This window comes from Plodia interpunctella, chromosome 5, assembly GCF_027563975.2.
Source record: "Plodia interpunctella isolate USDA-ARS_2022_Savannah chromosome 5, ilPloInte3.2, whole genome shotgun sequence".
NCBI lineage: Eukaryota > Metazoa > Arthropoda > Insecta > Lepidoptera > Pyralidae > Plodia > Plodia interpunctella.
The window spans coordinates 777,626-798,993 of NC_071298.1; the positions used below are offsets into that span (position 1 = coordinate 777,626).

General features: G+C 34.4%; 1 protein-coding gene across 1 annotated transcript; it reads left to right on the forward strand.

Moving 5' to 3' along the window:
• The first annotated feature begins 531 nt into the window (after nucleotides 1–531).
• On the forward strand, nucleotides 532–21,147 carry LOC128669702 (uncharacterized). The gene is made up of 6 exons (XM_064435944.1): nucleotides 532–678; nucleotides 15,246–15,320; nucleotides 15,488–15,492; nucleotides 15,888–16,081; nucleotides 19,637–19,879; nucleotides 20,474–21,147. The coding sequence occupies exons 1-6, from the start codon at nucleotides 532–534 to the stop codon at nucleotides 20,887–20,889; spliced, it is 1,080 nt and encodes a 359-aa protein (XP_064292014.1). The 3' UTR covers nucleotides 20,890–21,147.
• Nucleotides 21,148–21,368: the final 221 nt, after the last annotated feature.

Sequence of the window (21,368 nt, forward strand, 5' to 3'; positions counted from 1 at the left end):
GTTTCCAGTTCATATGTGTATAGGTTTTTGTAAATAATCATTCCCTTATTAATAAAAAGTAAACCTTTCAGCTTTATCTGTCAATGTCAAATAAGTGTAATAGTGACAAAGGAATACTTTAGCTTAAAGTATACTTGAACATTTAATGAATAATTGGGATTGAGTTATGTCAAGGTTTACTAGTTAACAAGGAGACTGAACGTCACTACAGACAAATTAACATGTGCTACAATATATTTTACAAAATAAACGGTGTTCAAAATAAGACTGGAAAGTATAAAAGATGTAGCTCTTAAAACAGCAGTAGTATCTTACGGGTAAAATGATTTATTTACAGCGTTTACGGCATAAAGTATGCATTAGAGTGCAGGGTCCTCGGAAGGCTATCCGGTTTTATCCGGTTAATATCTTACACTACGGTTAGGCTGGTCAACCAGAGTTGTGAAAATATCTCAGTTTCCAGAATGAACAACTTACTAAATAAGAAAGAGAATTTACCTGGTTACGATGTTCGTTACAAGGGCATTAAAGATGGAAGTAAAGGGTGCCAGGAATAGAGGAAGACCTAAGAAGAAATGGTTGGAATGTGTCAAGGATAGTATGAACAGGAAAGGAGTATCAATGGATATGGCAAATGGCAGAACGAAATGGAAGGAACTACATATCGACCCCACACAAGTGGGTTAAGGTCAAGAAGAAGATGTTCGTTGCAAGAGTAGAATCACGAGAAGCAATTAACAAAATCTAACTGCAAAATTTTGGGCTGCTGTCTATTTGGTCGAAAAACTCCGTAGTTAGTATTCAATAGCTGCAACCTACCTATTGAAATCTTTGAAGATGAGTTGAGTTTAGACAATTTAGTAATTTATTTTATTCATATCCGACTACAGCTATGTTACGTCATTTAATTGCGAAGCATCGATGTCAGAGCTTGAAATAAGTATAAGAAGGAAAACTCTGATAGATACTCTTTGTATCTATAATTTTATATGTCAAGAATAAATGATATTAACATACAGTCGATCCGTGTTTATTATATATATTTTATCAAAATCTATGCCTACATGTTTAAGTAATATATAAAAATCAATCATTTAAAATTATTAACGATTTATTACGATCGCGTGTTAAAATATTTTAAAACATCTATATAGTATTCAAAGAAAAATATCAACTGTATTAAAAAGTATTTTATATTCAATTTTGATCCTGAGCCAATATTAACTCGTATGTGAATGCCAAACCCATGTAGAAATTTATTTTGCGTTTGACATTATTTAACCTAGATAAGGTCTGTTAAAATGGAAAGAAATCCTAGGGACGTCCTTGCTCGATTGATCCGATCAGATTTGTTCGACATTAAATTCCAAAGCGATGTAGATTAGAACTGAATAGCGGAACACAGAGAATATCATAGGAAGGTGTCACTTGTGCGTCACGGATCTCGATCCCCGACATTGAGGTTTACGTCAAAGGAGAGATGCTTATTCGAGCATACACCAAGCAGGCTTTTTGACATCGGTACCCTGATAAAACAATATTAAATTCAATTTCAGGTAAAACGCTCGATCGTGTAGTCGGGACTTAGATGCGACTGCAGGGGCGCTATTGAATATATCGTCATATATTTTAAACTATGCATTAAATTTAAATGCTTCAAAAAGCAAAAATCATGTTTATTTATTTATTTCTATAGGCATACACAACAAGTTATAATCTATAACATCAGTAAACAGAGTAATTTAATGTACCTATTATCGTGATTTTGATAAGGATTCATAAATTGTATTGTATATCTTCAGTTAAACATAACTCAATGATTTTGAATGTTTTTAAAAGTACACAAGTAGTTCAAGTAGCTAAAATAAAAAAGCTAGATAATATGTTGTCGTGGAATTATAGGAATATAATGACGATGATGATCATATGTTCATGAGGAATATAATACAAACCATTGATTTATCTCTCACCGACAAAACAGCGTACGAAAGGAGAACTTCAATCGACTGTTTTTTTCGCCAACTAGTTATATAACGATATAAAATATATACACAGTCCATCCTGACATTTCATTCTACATACGTGCCAGATTTCATTAAAAGCAGCCCATTCGTTTTTGAGTTTAATCAAATAAATAAATCAAACAGATTCACACAGATTGAGCCAGCCCCAAAGTAAGTTCGAGACTTGTGTTATGGGATACTAACTCAACGATACTATACCGATAACCGAGGTCGTCAAAAACAAAAATACAAATCTTTTCTCATTTTATTATGACTTATCAAGAAGAAAATCTAACAATACAAAGTCAATAAGACCAAAAATAGCTTTCAGTATATCGTCGGCTTTAAGAGCTAATAAGCCTGCTACAGAAGAGGGGAGTTAATTAATTCTGTGAATATCCACTATTCTTACTTTGTCTCACTATTACGGTTTCATATGGAGGCTCCATTTAATATTCCGCTATTACATGTACTATTTACTCCGAAATTCAATGATATTACGAAGGAACATGTAAACTCAAAAGGTAATTAATTTTTTTTCAAAAGTGTGAGTTTATAAGATTGTATATCTGCAAGTACCTAAATGTATTTATTTTCATGCCGTGAAGTAATTGACAAATAACAAACTCTTTAAGATCACAATATTTATAGGCATTATTTGCGAAAACATTAGTATTTATTTAGATAATATTTACATTAAAAAAAATGTTTAAATTCACTTCATTTATTCAGAAACAAGACTTTAAAACAGGAACTTTTTCACGTCAAAATTGTATATTAAAAGAATTGTATGGCTAAATGTTTTTTAAAAAAATAGAACATACATATTTGTGATCAACACATTTTCAGTGCGCGGAAGTTAATGAAAAACAACAAAGCGTGCTGTCAGGAATTTAGCTGAAAAACTTTCTAAAAAGCCAACATGGTGGACAAAATGTTCGTTTCCACAAAAAGTAATTAAAATAATTTTGAAACAAAAACATCTCATTTCGCGGACTGAGCATACATTTTCTGAATGCGAATAGTCTAACAAAGCGGTGTAAAGTCAAGTTAGCATAATTCAGAGCAAATGTACTGAACTAAAGAGCAAAGAAGGCTGGGTGTAATTCGGCGTAGATAAAAATAGAGTCCCCTTTGTCGTCTGTTGAAATGTATTGTTCTCTTTGTGTCTCGGAAACGGCCAGTTTTATATAAAACCCATGTTTTTGACAAATACCCGGTAATTATTTTCCGATAAAAATGCGACGGAGAATTTTATATAAAATGGTCAAATTTTTTGCTGCACTTTCGTTACATATATCGGTAGGTATATACCTCTGTGTAGGGACTTTATTATTTTACGACATTGTATTATTAAAATAAAATCAAACATCATTTCGTTAAGAATTTAGCGATTTATTTCGATTTATAGGAAATTGTGTACATGATATGAAATTGTGGAATCTCGTTTGTTTTCTCAAAAAATTAGAATTGCTTACTTTAACTAACAAAATAATTGCCTACGTATATGGAATTATATAGCTCTTTCAGATATTTCCACAACCACCGCTCCCTTCCTTTTTACTTTGACTAATGACATCCGAAATCCATGTCATAATTCAATTCTGGTGTACACATATTTTTTAAAACTCTGAAAACACTTACTTTACCACAAAATACTACTTACTTTACCACAAAATATACCTACTTAACTCGACGACACCAAAAATCAAACAGAAACCAATCAAAAACATCGAACGGCTTAAACTTCCAACTGGCGGCGTAAAAACGTTAAAGCATACAAAACACGAATGTATTTCACATTCACCGCAAAAGACACATAAAAATCCAGGCTTCGCGCGCGGGTGGTGGGGGAGGGGAATGCAATCTCCCGGTAACTAAAAAGTTTCCGAGGAAACGATCCTTGCGTGCTGAGGCCTGCGAGACACACAGCTTTGCTAGTCAACTCACATCCCAACAAGCTCGATTACAGAATACGGTAACATGAATACACATAACCACATCTGACAAAACACGGGTTCGTTAATGTTAGTTATTTAGCGGTTTCTTTATAATAATAAAAAAAACCTATCATGGCCTGGGTATTTTAAAATAAAGGTACAACCAGTTCTTTTATAACAATAAAAAAGTGTCTAAAAAGTTGGTATGATGCTACCGACTGTTAATTATAGGAAAATTAACGAAGTGCGATGGTAAGGTAAAGGTAAGGTAAATCTCAAAATATATAAATTAATCTTGTGTCCGACTGAACTATGGCAACAGGTTCGGCCTTAAAATCTTATTTATAGATAAAGTACATTAAAAAACCCTTGTCGCGGTTGATTAGAAGGGATTAGTCTGCCATTGATATAACTTTTTATGTTTGTGTCTTATTGTATTTTATGTGCTTTAGTTTCGACCAAAATTCACGATTCCATACTTTGACATAACTTTAGATGAACACTCATTATTGATGCTACAAACTTCGTGGCCGTGTGTGTCACGTAAAGTCGCCCTGTCAATGTTTGCCGACGGCTTTGAAGAGGAAAGCTTTCACGTCTCCAACCTTTTTGTTTGCCACCTCACGAGACCCGTGATTCCGTGATATACATTTCAGGTACCGCGCTATCATCACACAGTCTCGCATGTGACAGCAAATTCTGTTGACTAACCAGTTCATTCTGACAAAATGACAAATTTTCGTGAAAAATTGAAGAGAAATTAGATATAAATTAATAAATAAAATCATCTATATAAAAACATAAAAGGAATTAATAGAGTAAAATTAATTTCTTCATAGTCGTATTCCTCATGACCGAGGGTCGTGGTCATTACGTGGAATTAAATACACACAACAACTTTCTTGGCATTAGTAATGGAGTGGTTTGACATTGCCTTCTTCATTTCACACAAAAGTTAATAATCAACCAGTGTGCAGGTTTCCTCACGATGTTTTCCTTCACCGGAACCAAGTGGTGGTCGATGAAAACTACTATACATGAGTCAGATTGGTATACAAAACTCATGTGGCACGTGTAGGATTCGAACCTGGGACCTTTCGATCCACAGGCGGGCGTCTTAACCATTACACCACCTCAGCTTCATATTCCGCTCCGCACAAATTAATTTAAGTAAATGATTATTGTATAAATATACCTATGCTTAATAGAAACTTGTGAGTGTCTTTGAAAATAAGATTTTAAGTGTCAGTTTTAATAAATAATAGATTCTATCTTGCATAGGAAGCCCTGTGCCCCAGCAGTGAAACATTATAGCAGTTGACGGCGGTGATAATGATGATTTTACTATTCAGCTTCATTTTATTATCGAGGCGTTCATAAAATTGACATACTTGCAATATGCTCATTGGCTTCAACTTAATTTGTACATTGTGAAATATAGTTCGATCCCAGTGACCAGGATAAACCGATACAATCGAAATGAGAGCGACAGAGACAGATATTATACTCATCTGTCACAAAAATTAAGCTATGTTTTACAAAGTATAACAAACATTGAAACATTAAATATGTTTGAAACAAAAGAATGCATTTCACACAAGTAATTCTCATAAACTTATGCTTATCCGCTTAACACAAACCTTCCGTGAAACTTGGCAGAACTAGTTAAATGCTTTGTCTTGTAAAGCTTTTGACTATTACAATGGTTACAGTCGGTAAATTACGTAAAGCTTGCGAGCAATTAAATTTTAAATATTAAACTGGTATGTAGTAAATTGCTAATTGTTTAACTTCACAATACTGCATCCTATTATGCCTAAAAATATCTTGTTGGACAAGTTCTAGAAGTGAATGTGATCGCTTAGGTGACCTTTAGTGATACTGATGGTTCACTAATCAATCAAAAATTGCACTATTCTGTAATCTACGATTTAATGTTTATACATAGTACATACTACATCTATAACATTATAATTCTATGCTATGTACAACAACAATCGTAGCAAGTCTGCAGTGTAGAGTTACCCGTAGTGTAGTGATTAGACAAAGTTCAATCATCAATTTAATGTATCATTTTCAAATTGTTCTAACTTACTGCAGCAATCAAATAGGAAATAAACAATAAAAGGAAATAATTGAGGGCAAACTATCCGAAACATAAATCTTACCTGAAACATAAAACAGCTGTGGCATGCCATCAGAAACAATCGTAAATACGTACATCCAGTGATATTAATGCGTCAGTGTGAAGCCACAAATTCTGCTATCTGGTGGAATCCATATATTATTATTGACGGTACCGCAATCACGGAGATCTTGATATATTGAGTGAGGGAATGAAGCGCACGTGATGTGAACACCTAGGCAGGAAAAATACACACGTGCACATTTTATGTGCATCAATGCGTTGATATATCAATGGTTCCCGACTACGAGTAAAATATACGGATATTACAAATAATATCCGTATATTTTACTCGTAGTCGGGATAAAAATATTGCCATGACAAATCATGGCAATATTTTTATTTATCTACGAAGGCTAATTGGTGCGAAAATAAGAAAACTCAATGAACAATCGTATAAAAATGACAGATTCCAAATTAGAAAGTAGGTAATATTTTATTATTTAATTGTAACAGTATTCGTGGCCAGGCTAAGTAAATAATTGAAGAATCTGATATCATAAAACAATACTTTGAATGCTTAAGGTATAATAAAATAAAATGCAAATGCTTCTGAACGGGTAAAATCGTGATCATTACCCGTATGTTTCCACATCAGGTGAACGTGCCTGAAGGCGCGTCGCAGCAAAATTTGAATTGACGTTTATGCTGATAAGGAAGCTACAAATTTGGGGAGAAACTTGTTTTTTTCGACGCAAAGATCCTTATCATCCCTGATCGCTTGAGCTCGTAGCTGTTTGGAACTTTGTTGAAATAATTATGCTTAAAATATATTTGAGACATATTAACAGATCATGAATTTTTTACATAAAGCTTACTCGATTTTATATCTCGTATTGACGATTTTCTTGTTGACCTTTGTAGAGGTATGTTTGTCGCGTAATACAATTAGATATTTTAACACTTGTCTAACAATAGATGCAATAAATGAGAAAAAAATACATAAACATAATTCAAAATTGACGTGATATTCTTAAAACTGTTTTACTGTTTTTATTATATACACCCTATAGTATTTAAAGTCTGCCAAATGGAAAGGTAAATATATAAATATATTAAATAAATATATTAGGACAAATCACACAGATTGAGCTAGCCCCAGAGTAAGTTCGAGACTTGTGTTATGGGATACTAACTCAACGATACTATATTTTATAAATAGATACATATATAAATAAACATCCAAGACCCGGGCCAATCAGAAAAATATCATTTTCCATCATGACCCGACCGGGGATCGAACCCGGGACCTCTCGGTTCAGTGGCAAGAACTTTACCACTGCGCCACCGAGATCGTCAAAACTAAAAATATTATATACTAAATATATACTAAAGATATAAATATAAATTTCGTATGATCAGTTTAAAATTTATAAACACATGTTCGTCTTGTATGTCAAACTGAAGTATCGGTTGATTTTACTCTCTAATGTCGAAAGAGTAAAATATTAATTTTATTGACCTATTTATCTGTTACGATGGATCTATGATTATTATAAGATCCCCTAATATTTTGAGTTAATGCTGCATTTATTGTTTGTTATTATAAATTATTATTTTGTTATAATTTAGTTCTATGACAAATTGAAGCGTTACATTTGTAAAAAACATATATAGAAAATAGATATACCTATCTGGCGCGCGTCAAACTTTGCAGGATTTTAGAAGGCTCGTTTCGAATCAACGAAAACTTCCCACAGAAGTAAATACATCCAAAATGGAACAGAAATATTTTTATTCATTCCAAAAAATAATAATCTTTTGAAACAATAAGGTCTACAACTTTTGTGATGTAGATTACAAGAGGTCAGACTATGAAGGCGATAGTCAAAAAGTCACTTATTAAAGTCACTATATTTTTTACACTTTATTAAACGTTTACTATATTTTTACATAATTTTATGACCTCACATAATACATAGCTTTCTTATTTTATTATCATTTTATTGATACATGGACATTAATTACAAATTAGTTTTGTCAAATTTTTGATGTCTTATATATATATACTTTAACACTTTAACAAGTTAATTACTACTACGATACCGCAGAAAATTTAATTACGATCTATTTTCGTTTTGTAGGTAACTAACTAACTTTTAACATTACACGTGTAATTGGAATAAATTTTGTTAATTAAATTAGGCCGATATAGAATTTTGATTAGAAGTGTAGAACTCAAAGTAATATCTGAGCAAATTTTATAAATTAAGTAAGGTACTTAACTTGATTAGAAATATATACATCTTAATAGATTTTATAAATCAGGATACTTTCTTTAACAATTTATTTATATATTACGAATTTCGGGATAAAAACCCTATGCTATTAGTATTATTCTAGGTTATATTGTACCCGTGTACCAAACTTCATAATAATTCGTCTAGTACATTTTTTGTATAATAGTAATAAACTAAACATACATACATCCGCACATAAACTTTCGCATTTATAATTTTAGTACGATTGTAGGACTTTAAACAATTTGAATTAAGTATTTGGATTCAGGATCACGCAGAACGCATATGATATAGACAAACCTTCTCAAGGTTTGCCTATATCATGGATACCATAACTGCCAAAAAATCCAAGCTTGATTATCCAAAAACTTTCCGGAAATACAGGTTTTAGTAAACGTATATAGTAATGAAATACTGAAAAATGTTATTAATCTGTGTGCTAGTATCACCGAGCAAGAACACGGCTCCCATTAAAACACGGCCAGTGTTTCAACTCCAAAAAGTCACGTACACTATCGTAGGCAAACTTTTATTTAAAGCCAGGAATAAACGACGTAGTGCAGTTTTAGTTTTATGAAGGATTTTTATAAGTTACTCGTATGCGTTGTACGAAACATCTGATGTTGCAGAAAAAGGAGGGACTTTGTATGAAAATAAATTGATTTTATTTATCCTTGGACAAAAGTAACTTTGAACATTAAAAACCAGACGCCTATGTTAATCGAGACGGTCGGTATCAAATTTCATAAAAATCGACGCAGCAATTTATCCAGTTTGTTCTATACAAACAAATGTTTTCTCATAATAATATTAATATGGATATTTATTGAACAGCGAGAAATGATAACAATATTTTGGATTCTTATTATGAAACCAAAATCAATAATTCAAAACATAGACAGTAAAGAGCGGTTTTGATACTCTTGCGGTTATTGTCACTCTATCTAATATGGCTAGCGAAGGAGCTGAAAAATGACAAGGAGGTATATAAGTATTAATGGCAAGCACTAGTAGTTCTAATGATTAATGTGTTATTTATATATATATATATATATATATATATATATATATATATATATATATATATATATATATATATATATACGAGACACATACGAGACACACTATTCTGTTTTTGATAAATGTATAAACTATGTCATATAACTGGATGTCAACAAAATACATAGCTTCATATTTTTCCATGATAGCCCAATAATAATATTATCTACTGTATACGAGAAAACAATAATGTTTATTGGTTTATTGCGTATTTTTTCGTCAAAACAAATAACAATCACAAACATAAGCAAACTGTTATTGTTTCAAATTAATAAAACACAGAGTAACTTTCCGAAAACAAAATATTCTAATTCGTATTTTCTTTGGTAATTAGAATTTACTATTCATCTGATAAACAAAAATGAAATAATATGTGCAGTAATAATAGTTGCAAGCAAAGTGGCAATGTATACGCTTAAACTATGCAAGAGTTTTCCACTAAGAAATAAACTAAGAGTTACAAAAAAATGCACAATCGAACAAACGAGTGTTACAAGAATGTTTCCGTCACAGTTACAGCTGTGGCGATCATTATGTAACAGCCATATTAATCGAACGTGATTGGTACAAGGAAATTGGAATTATAATTCATCAATAATATTTTGTCCACTCAGCGCAATCTCATTCGTCCAAGATTATTTGACGCCACAGATTACTTCACTATATAAGATGTCACTTCACAAATAAATATCGATTAATTTACTGGGACACTCTTGTCTTACTTATACCTAGATATAACCAAGTGTATGTCTTGAAGCGGTGGTGGTGTAATGGTTAAGACTCCCGCCTGTGGATCGAAAGATCCCAGAGTCGAATCCTACTCGTACCACATGAGTTTGTATACCAATCTGACTCATGTATAGTAGTTTTCATAGACCACCACTTGCTTCCGGTGCAGGAAAACATCGTGAGGAAACCTGCACACTGGTTGATTATTATTAACTTGTGTGTGAAATGGAGAAGGCAATGGCAAACCACTCCATTAATAATGCCAAGAAAGATGTTGTGTGTGTTTCATTCCACTTAATGACATTGACCCTTAGCCTTGAGGAATACGACTATGAAGATGTCCTGCAGCGATGACACCCAAATAGGTGCTCTCACAAGTTAAAAAACCTAATTTTGATATTGATATTCCAACATATTGCCAGGAATAGTACAAGACAAAAATTTCAAGATAAAAAATCTTTTATTTTGAATGCAAAAAGAACAAATTTACATAAAACTAACTTCGGAATTAAATATGATTTATTAGCCTACAACGGCGAAAATTCCCAAGTTACTCATAGAATCCAATGTGAAAACTATACTCGTGTAAATGCTCCTTCTTGGAAATATAATTTTAACTAAAATGAGGCAAAAACCTCGTTTCAATACAGAGCAATATGTTTCGGCAGGATTCTTCCTAGAAGTCAATTCGAATCATAAAAATATAGTTACTTCAAAAAATAACACGCACGTTTGGAATACAAAGCACATACATTTTGTGAAACAGAACATTTTGTCTAGTAATAGCATCTTTGTAGAGATTGAACCATAAAGTCATTCGTATATTTTCAAAATTTGGAGTGCATTTGCAGGTCTTGAGTTTCTATGCTTGAAATAAATGATTCTCTAAAAATAGAAGATATAACACGGGCCGTATGATAGCATCCTCTACACCAGGCAGCCGTGTTTTGTTCCTTCTTTCAAGTGTGTTAATTGCTAAAACTGGTTAAAACTTTTGAAGACTACCTACCGCGTGTTTAGTTGATGTATGTAGAAAAATGACTTCGAATTGTATTTTGTCAATAGAGTTATTTCATACATATCTGTAAATTCCTATAATATCTAATTAAAGTTTTACTTCATACGTAAAGTAAATATGTTACTCATACTCCTCACAGTCCACCAATAATGATGTAAATTCTACTAGCCTATGTCAATTGTGGCAAGTTTGGCGCCGCAGCTGGCGTGGCTCACTACACTAGCGTGATTAATGACCGAAACTCAACCACTCTTTGCTCCTTACTGCTATTCATAGCTGACCTCGATTCGTTTATTAAAATCGCGGAAAACAATTGTGCGTCTTACATTTTGTTCCCAAAATATTGTTAGCATATTGTTTATTCTTGCATCTCTCCTTAGGTTTCTCCTACCTCTCAAAATTAATCAATTTTTTAAAACCCATATAGGTAGGTTATTACCTACATACAAGAAGTATCTAACACAATAACAACGCACTTCCGCGTTCATCATTGCTTTCCCTTACCGTCAAAATATGAACAGGCCAAAAACATTTCGAAATGGGAAACAAAACAAACATCTTCGGTTCAGAAGTATGATTTCTCGGGAGACTGTCGCGGACCAGGAAGTAGGAACCAATGGAGTCCTTTATATTTTACTTTTCTATTCTAAATTTAAAATGAAACTTAAAGGTAGAAGTAGGTAGAAGCTAATGGACAGATCACCGAGATGATCTGACTGGTCGTAAGTTCTACTTTGATTTATATTTTGAAATGTAGAAACTCATCTTGGGGGAAAAAAACTGTTGATTTTTCTAATGAAAAATCGGAATATGTTAGCTTATTGTAATACTACACAAGAAGATGTTTTTAAAGAAAGCTATATAGAATAGCGAACGCTTCTAACAATTACATTGTTTGTCAATCCGCCGTTTTCATGTGGTCTATTTTAGAAGCGTTCGCTTGCTTGCGGTGAAAGGAAACATCGTGAGAATTGGTTGACAGTTTAGTTGACTAGTGTGTATATGACTACTTGCCACTAGATGGCGGTAGTTTGTCGTAAAAGTCATGTCTAATGCCTAATTAATCTGATGTCGAATAAAATTTGACTCTTTATTATTAGCAATAACACACCGGATAAGAAGAAAAAGTTTACAAATTTTTGATTATCATTATTATTATCAGCTCGTGGGAATTTGTAAACATGATGGCTTAATACCGTCTACGTACCGGCGTACTTCGTATCGGTTATTGTCGGGCAGTGTTGGAAATTGCAGTCTGGGAGAACACTGGAAACACGTTTTTTCCTACTATTGTAAAGAACGGCAAATTTTTACAATCTGCAGTTGTTATTTCTCGAAGTAACATTAAAAATAAAACGGGTTGGATATAGATAGAAAGTCATCACTCCAATACTTCAAGACCTGTATTCTCTTTTTTATTTCTTACTTCTAGCAGTCCCAGTATGCTTAAAAGTAAAGCTTGAAAAAATAGTACATACGTCACAAATGGAACGAACCAAGCAAAGGCAGACCGCCGCCGGCCACGTGGATGATAACCCCAAGGACATGGAATGGGTAAAAGTCAACACAGAGACAACCCAGAAAAGAATGTCCTGGCGCAAAAGATGACGAGGACCAACCCAAGTAACGAGAACAGGCAAGGAATAAATAAATATTAGTAAAAATCACACAGATTTCAGATCAAAAACAGACAAAGGAATCAGACAGAGGAAGAAGAACATGTGTATATTTCTGGCGTAAACACTACACCTGCGCTAACAGCATTAATATCTAACAGTCATTAATCAACCTTAGCCACGCCTGCACGATGTTAACAATTAATACGAGACCCAAGTAGTTCCCAACTTCGCGGGATTATAAATAAGTCTTGGGGCGTCTGGCAGAGGCAACGAATATCTTATAAACGTTATTCTAAGTAAATTGGTCGAAGACTCAGAGCCGACACGCCCTCGTTCTGTTCTGAAGATTGAGTGCGTTGTAACATTTAAGAGTTGTAGAAAACGACCGATCGAATTAATTGTTATTAATAAATAAATGTTGATGAAAAAATTTGGATGCTATATGTAATTGTATAATTTCAATTAAATTGGGATTTGATAAGGAGCAAGAAGAATTTATTATAATGAATATTTATGAGTACCCAAAATACTATTTTCGACAATATTCATGTCAATGCAAATGGTCAGGCGTAAGTAAAGTTTCTTATCCTAGAAAGATAATGGAGTTAAAAGTCTTACGGATATCTAGAATTTATTTGTTCTAAAAATATAGTTTTGCTTTTTCTTCTGCATTCGGAATAACTAAACACTCGTAATTATTGAATTTAATATTTTTTCCTAATATCAGTAGTTGACAGTACTAACTATTCTGATTGTGTTGCTGAGTTAATGGTTGGGTATAATTCAAAATTGTTTCCGTAGCAAGTTTGTAACCATCTTTACTCTAAACTGCTTGAACAAGATTTTAAACTAGACTTTGATTAGGACTTATAATGCAATTTGTGTACGTGTTTTGGTTGGGTTAGTGCAGTGATCGAGTTGCATAGTTTGGATCGGCTAACAGTGTTTACAAACCTATCAGACTTGATCACTTTGGCAACTTCATTTGATGCATCATCTGCCTTACCTTAATCTATTTTAGTATTAGTATAACATATTATTTTTTAACCTCACAGTTAAAGAGAGATTATATTTTGTTTTCTTAGATATTTGATTTTATAGGCTATGTATTCCATATTCTTTTCTACTTTATAAAACTTGTTTGCTTTTCGATAGCTTTGAAAAGGAACTAGCAATCGAAATTAGAAAATACTCGTAAAATAATGGTTAAACTTCATACTTTCTTAGGTATTCTTCTTTAGAAATCTTCTACCATTCTTAATTCACCACCAACTTTCAAAATAACACGTCAATATCGTCACTTAAAAAAAATATATAAAAAATTGGTTAACAAAAAATTTGTTCGCAGGAACAAATAAAATTAGTGCAGATTGCTAGTCAATCGTAAATCATCTGATTATCTGGCAAGCGGCCAAAATGATTTCGGATCATGTTTTACTGAACGCTTTAGCTCCGGGTCCATTTAAAAAAGGCTATCTCCTTATCTGACTTTAAGCCAAAACAACTAAGTGGATTCCCTAATCCCTTCCCGATTCCTCGCCCGATTCCTATTGTACCGGCCAAGTAATTAATTTAAGTGGCTTCTTTGTCTTATTCTTTATTTTTGGAAAACTTCGCGTTAATTGGTAAAACACTTTGTATCAGATATACTTTGAATAATTAATACTGAGTAATAAAGAAGTTTTGTAGTTGTTTAAGATATTTTTGCGCCGCACAACTTTTCTCTGTTTCTCCTAATGGTTAGCTGTGAGGGAATGCTTATAGCATTAAGTTCGCCATTTGTTTATAAGTATGTTTTACTTGGAACAATAAAGTCTTATAAATAAATAAATAAATGTAGTTGAAATTTGTATAATAAATCAATTATGCATCTTTTCAATCATATATTTTTGTAAACCAAAAATGTAAGAATACATAACTTTCAAACACTCGATTTGTGTATTTATTCAGGTAAATTCAACATGACTCGCATACATATAATTTCTCATTAAAATTTAAATGAACAATGAATTAAAATAAAAATACATATTTGTCGCTATACCTTAATCATGACAGAATATGACGCATAATTTTGACAAATAGTCCCGCGGGACATCTCTGGCTTAATATGCGTGACAAAGGGGAACGATTTGTCGGAATGTATTAGCTAATATTATACAGATTTTCCTGCTTTATATCGAGTATAAAGTGGTAAAATTGCACATCCACAGGCAGAAATCATAAAAATAAAATGTATTTATTGTACAATTCGCCATAACTTTTGTTTATGATACCACTATCGCCATCTATGAGTGAGAAGTCGGCAACTTTTTCATCGATCATCAGTTGTACGCGCCCCACCACTGGTAGATCTCTCTAGAAAAACTGTCTCGTCCACGCGCGCTTGAGATAGCACAAATTTAATATAATTATTCTGTTTTACTGTAAACGTATTTTAATCGTCTAATAAAAGGAAATTATTGAAGAGCACCCCGAATACTGCACAAAATTGATCCTGCGGCCGGATGACGAAGAGGATTCTTCAATCGTGAGAAGACCACGTCGATGCGAATACTATACGTCGTGGACCTCCTAGTCAACGCTATACGTCTACGTGTGAACCAGATCAGCAGTTAAACGGTTAGGTTTCCTTCTGAATATCCTTCCCTCCCCAATCGAATTGTGTTAAAACTGTGTTATTTGTGCTAATTTCAGAATCGGTTAGTGACGTGTCGGGTGATTGCCGTTCCAGTCCCGCTTAAATCGTGAGTACTTTACCCTATTTTCCAAGCCCACAAAATGCCTGGTGATGATAATTTAGCTGTGCCTTCAGCACGATCAGTTTCTCCCTCAAGAAAAGCGATTAATTCAAATATTTCTGACCTCAAAAAACAAAGAGGTGTCTTGAGAGGTAGATTGACTCAATTTTCTAAATACTTAGATTTATTTGAAAATAATAGCCCATCTAAGCTTCAAATCAAAGAAATAAATTTAGAATGCAGGCGGCGATAGATATTTATCAAAATTTTAATAAAATCAATAGTGAAATTCTTTGCTTATCAGATGAGTCATTCGATAACGAATATGTCGAGTCATTTGAGTCGTTATATTTTAGCGCTTTAGCTAATGCTGAATGCTTAATCGAAAGTGATGAGACTGGGGACAGTTCTAGTGATTTTAGGTCTAGTTCGAATACGAGTAAACCTCGCGCGCATGTTAAACTTCCCGAGATAAAGTTGCCTACCTTCGACGGGCAGTATGATCAGTGGCTTGAATATAGAAATTCCTATATTACAATGATCCACAAACGTACAGATTTAGATGCGATTCAAAAATTTCATTACTTACGTTCTTCACTCAGTGGAAGTGCCTTACAAGTTATTAGTGCATTGGAATTTACTGCGTCTAACTACCAACATGCGTGGGAGTTACTAGAAAACAGATTTCATAATGCGAGACTCCTAGTTCATAATCACATAAAATCGTTATTTTCTCTTTCCAATATAAAACAAGAATCGGCCTCACTAATTCGCAAACTTATTGATACTGTGTTACGCAACCTCCGTGCATTGAAGACACTAGAGGAGCCTGTGGACACATGGGATACCTTATTAATTTATTTAATTGTGTCGAAGCTCGATTTAGCTACGGAGAGTGACTGGGAAAAACATAAGGGCACTCTTGTTTTAAATTCGTCACGAAAGTTGAAATTAGATGATTTGCTAAGGTTTCTTAGAAATAAAGCGGATATGTTGGACATGATCAGTGCTAATCATAACAAGTTGCAATCGAAACCAACAAATAATGCAACCAATCAGGCCAATAATAAAGTTCATAGTTATGTCTCAACAAATAATAGTAATTCCAAAAATAAATTCACTAGTAATAATAATAAACGTCATAAATGTCCTTCATGTAACGGTAATCATGCTTTGTATATGTGTTATAATTTTTTGAATTTATCTGTACAAGACAGGTCCTTATTCGTAGATAAAAATAATTTATGTCGCAATTGTTTACGATCTGGACATGTACTTTCAGATTGCACGTTTGGCCCATGCAAGCAATGTCAGGGCAAACATAATAGTCTACTCCACTTTAATAGTTCTAATAAAAACAGTGTTAACAGTGACGCCATGTCCAGTTCTCCCCAGGCTACCTCAATGCCGACCGCTGCGCTGTTATCAGTAGGCGGTGATCCCTTCTATTCGAATACATACACATGCGCAGGCGATCTACCACTGCAACCTGTTTTGTTATGCACGGCATTAGTGGATGTGATTGATAAAGATAATCGTATGCATACAGCCCGAGCGCTGTTAGACTCTGGGAGTCAACATAGTTTTATTTTAGATAGATTAAGAAAACGTCTTAATGCGCCTCTTATACAGTCCACTATTCGAATTTCGGGTGTCGGACAATCAGTGTCGCACTCTAATCATTTATGCGAAATTACTTTTAAATCAAAAATATGCGATTATACGGCGAAGGCCAGATGTATTGTCTTGCAGCGCATAACAAACGGTTTGCCCACGACATGCATTGATGAAGCCCTCATACGAATGCCAAATAATATTCAGCTTGCTGATCCGTCTTTCTGTGTTCCTTCAGATATCGATTTATTGATTGGTGCAGATTTATTTTGGAGTTTGTTATGCGAAAATAGGATTCAATTATCGAATGGTCCCTGCTTACAAAATTCGAAGTTAGGTTGGCTTATTTCTGGTCCTATAAACAACAATAAAATTTTGTCTACCAATCAAGTACATTGTCATTTGTCACAAACTCTGAGCGAACAACTTACGCGATTTTGGGAAATAGAAGAAATGCCTCAGTCAGGTAGTCCTCTGACTAACGACGAGCGTTTGTGTGAGGATTTGTTTGTTAAAACTACTATTCGAATGGCTGACGGTAGATTCTCGGTACGTATCCCGCTTAAAGAATCAGCTGACTCGTTAGGCGATTCTTATACGTTAGCAAAAAATAGATTTTTTTCATTAGAACGTAAATTAGAACGTTCTCCTGATTATAAACGTATGTATGTCGAATTTATGCGTGAATATGAAGCTTTGGGACATATGGAACGCATAGATATGCCCAAAAGCCCTAATTATTTTTTACCACACCACGGTGTTTATAGGGAAGGTGCTGTGACTACTAAATTACGCGTTGTTTTTAATGCTAGTGCTGTCACTACTTCGAATAAATCGTTAAACGATATACAGTTACCAGGTCCAGCACTTCAAAATGATATATTCGGTATTTTATTAAGATTTCGTCAGTACAAGTATGTTGCCTGTGCCGATGTTTGTAAAATGTTTAGGCAAGTCATGGTTCAATCAGATCAAAGGTCGTTGCAACTTATAGTTTGGCGTGAAAACCCAACTGATCCTTTACAGGTCTACCAATTAACTTGCGTGACTTATGGTACTGCGTCAGCCCCGTACCTTAGTATGCGTTGTATTCGTCAGCTAGCCTCAGAGTGTGAAGATAAATTTGTTGCTCGCGTTATTAATGATGATTTTTTCGTTGACGATCTAATAACGGGACACGATAATTACAAAACCTTGCTAGACATTTGTGAGAAAACACGCCAAGTCCTGCAGTCTGGATGCTTCCCACTCCGCAAGTGGACATTCAACTCTGACGTCACACGATGTGCTTCGATAAAGAATTTCGAAGGCGAGCATACTCAAAACAAAACATTAGGCGTAGGTTGGAACAGCGATAGTGATGAGTTACACTTCACTACGAAAATTGATTTTAATTCAGATAATTCAAAATTGAATAAACGTCAAATGTTGTCCATCATAGCTCAAATTTATGACCCCTTAGGATTATTATCAGCATCTATAATAATTGCAAAAATATTATTGCAAAAGTTATGGGCTAATAAACTAAGTTGGGATGATGAAGTTCCTCAGGACATTGCCGAATCATGGAATTATTTTATCGGTACATTAAAGTGCTTAAGCGAATTAAAAATTCCACGTTGCGTTTTAAATACGGATAGGCAATATACTGAGCTCCATATTTTCTGTGATGCTTCTTCGAATGCATATGGTGCATGTGCCTATATACGTACCTATAGCGATGGCTCGTCAAATCCCACAGTAAGACTTCTTTGTGCCAAAACAAAGGTCGCACCTTTAAAGTCACTTACTATCCCAAGACTTGAGCTGTGTGGTGCTTATGTAGGTGCTAAATTGTATAAACATATTGTAGATTCGTTGAGATTGTCCTTCACTAAAACTTACTTCTGGACTGACTCGACTATCGTACTAGGATGGTTACAAATGTCTCCACATTTATTAAAAACATTTGTTCAAACTCGTGTAGCAAAAATTAAAAACATAACAGAGGAGTCTGAGTGGCTACATGTACCTAGTAAAGACAATCCAGCAGATTTATTGTCCAGAGGCGTTTATTTAAATTTATTAATTGATAATAATTTGTGGTGGAACGGACCGTATTTTTTACAGTCTCGTGAATTCAGTTTAGATTTTATACGTGATAATAATGAGTCGGTAGAATTAAATGATTTGCCTGAGTTAAAGCCTCCTACTAAAGTTAGCTTTGTTTGCATTCCAGTCGAGAACGATTTATTTGAATTCAAAAGATATTCGTCATATATTAAACTTTTACGCATAGGTGCATTTGTTTTGAGATTTATAGATAACATTCGCAGCCGACATCAGAGCGTCTCAAAACAACAAACCGGTTTTCTAACCACGGACGAGCTGCGTGCATCACAGGCATTGCTAGTAAAGTGTGCACAACGCGAATCGTTCCCGGACGTTTATGACAATTTATTGAATAATACGACTGTAAAAACAAATAAATCGCAATGGAATCGTTTATCAGGTCTTAATTTGTTTTTAGATGATCGTAAAGTAATTAGATTCGGTGGTAGGCTGTCAAATTCGTCTGATTTCAACTACGATAAGAAACATCCAGTGTTGTTATGTAATAAACATTATTTTACGTTACTGTTGGTTGGATACGAGCATAGACGTTTACTTCATGCCGGTCCACAGCTGCTATTGTCTTCACTGCGCGAGTGTTGGTGGCCACTGAGTGCTAGGAACTTAGTAAAGAAAATAGTTCGTGAGTGTGTTACGTGTGCGCGAATAAAAGGCAAAATGTTATCTCCTATAATGGGAAATTTGCCATCTGAGCGATTGGATGGTGGATTTCCATTTATTACAACCAGCTGTGATTATTGTGGGCCACTGTTCATACTGAACCGGAAGGGCAGAGGAGCCCAGTTAACTAAAGCGTACGTTTGTTTATTTATTTGTTTTCTTACTAGAGCTATATACTTGGAACTTGTTACCAGTCTCACTACTGACGATTATATTTTAGCTCTAAAGCGTTTTATTAGTAGAAGGGGTAAACCTGATACTATTTACTCTGATAATGGGAGAAATTTTGTAGGTGCAGAGAAAGAATTCCCTAAAATTTTGAGTGAAAATTCGGATAAAATTATAAATTATTCTACAAGTAATGGAATAAATTTTAAGTACATTGCTCCGTTTAGTCCCCACCAAGGCGGGCTGTGGGAAAGTGGGGTAAGGTTATTTAAGTATCATTTTAGACGCATTGTAGGCAACGCGAAACTAACTTATGAGGAGTTTAGCACAGTTTTGACAGAAATCAAGGCTGTCCTCAACTCCCGTCCTATGTCTCCTCTTTCCTCAGACCCTTATGACTTCAACCCGCTAACGCCTGGTCATTTCCTTATTGGCCGGCCGTTGACTGCTCCTGCTAGCACCGACGACGTAGCAGCTGCGACATCTACGACTCCGGCGCTCAACCGATATCGACGCATCGAGCAAATTCGTTTACATTTCTGGCAACGATGGTCGAAAGAGTACATAGCTGAGCTCCAGACGCGGACTAAATGGAAGACGAATAAAAACGATATTGCCATGGACAGCATGGTCCTTATAAAGGATGATAACCAGCCGCCTCTGAAGTGGAAATTGGGACGGATCGTGAAGACTTATCCTGGTGCGGACGGAGTTTCTCGTGTTGCTGACATACGGACGGCTACAGGAATAATAAGAAGATCGTTCTCCAAGATCTGCCCGTTGCCGCTGCAGCCCGAGAGTTGAATAAATCCAGAAGACGTCATACTTTGGAAGTCGGAGTCTTCCAAGGCCGGGGGCATGTTTATGATACCACTATCGCCATCTATGAGTGAGAAGTCGGCAACTTTTTCATCGATCATCAGTTGTACGCGCCCCACCACTGGTAGATCTCTCTAGAAAAACTGTCTCGTCCACGCGCGCTTGAGATAGCACAAATTTAATATAATTATTCTGTTTTACTGTAAATCTTTCCAATAAACGTATTTTAATCGTCTAATAAAAGGAAATTATTGAAGAGCACCCCGAATACTGCACAACTTTATTTGTAAGAAAATAAGTAAAAATAATATTAAATCAACTTATATACATTATTGTTTACTTTATAAACTGCAACCTTTCTTAATTCACATAGAGTACCACTGGAAGATATCTATTATAAAAAATGCGGAATACTTAAAATGATTAATACATACTTCGAGAAACAAACTACTGGCACATACTAA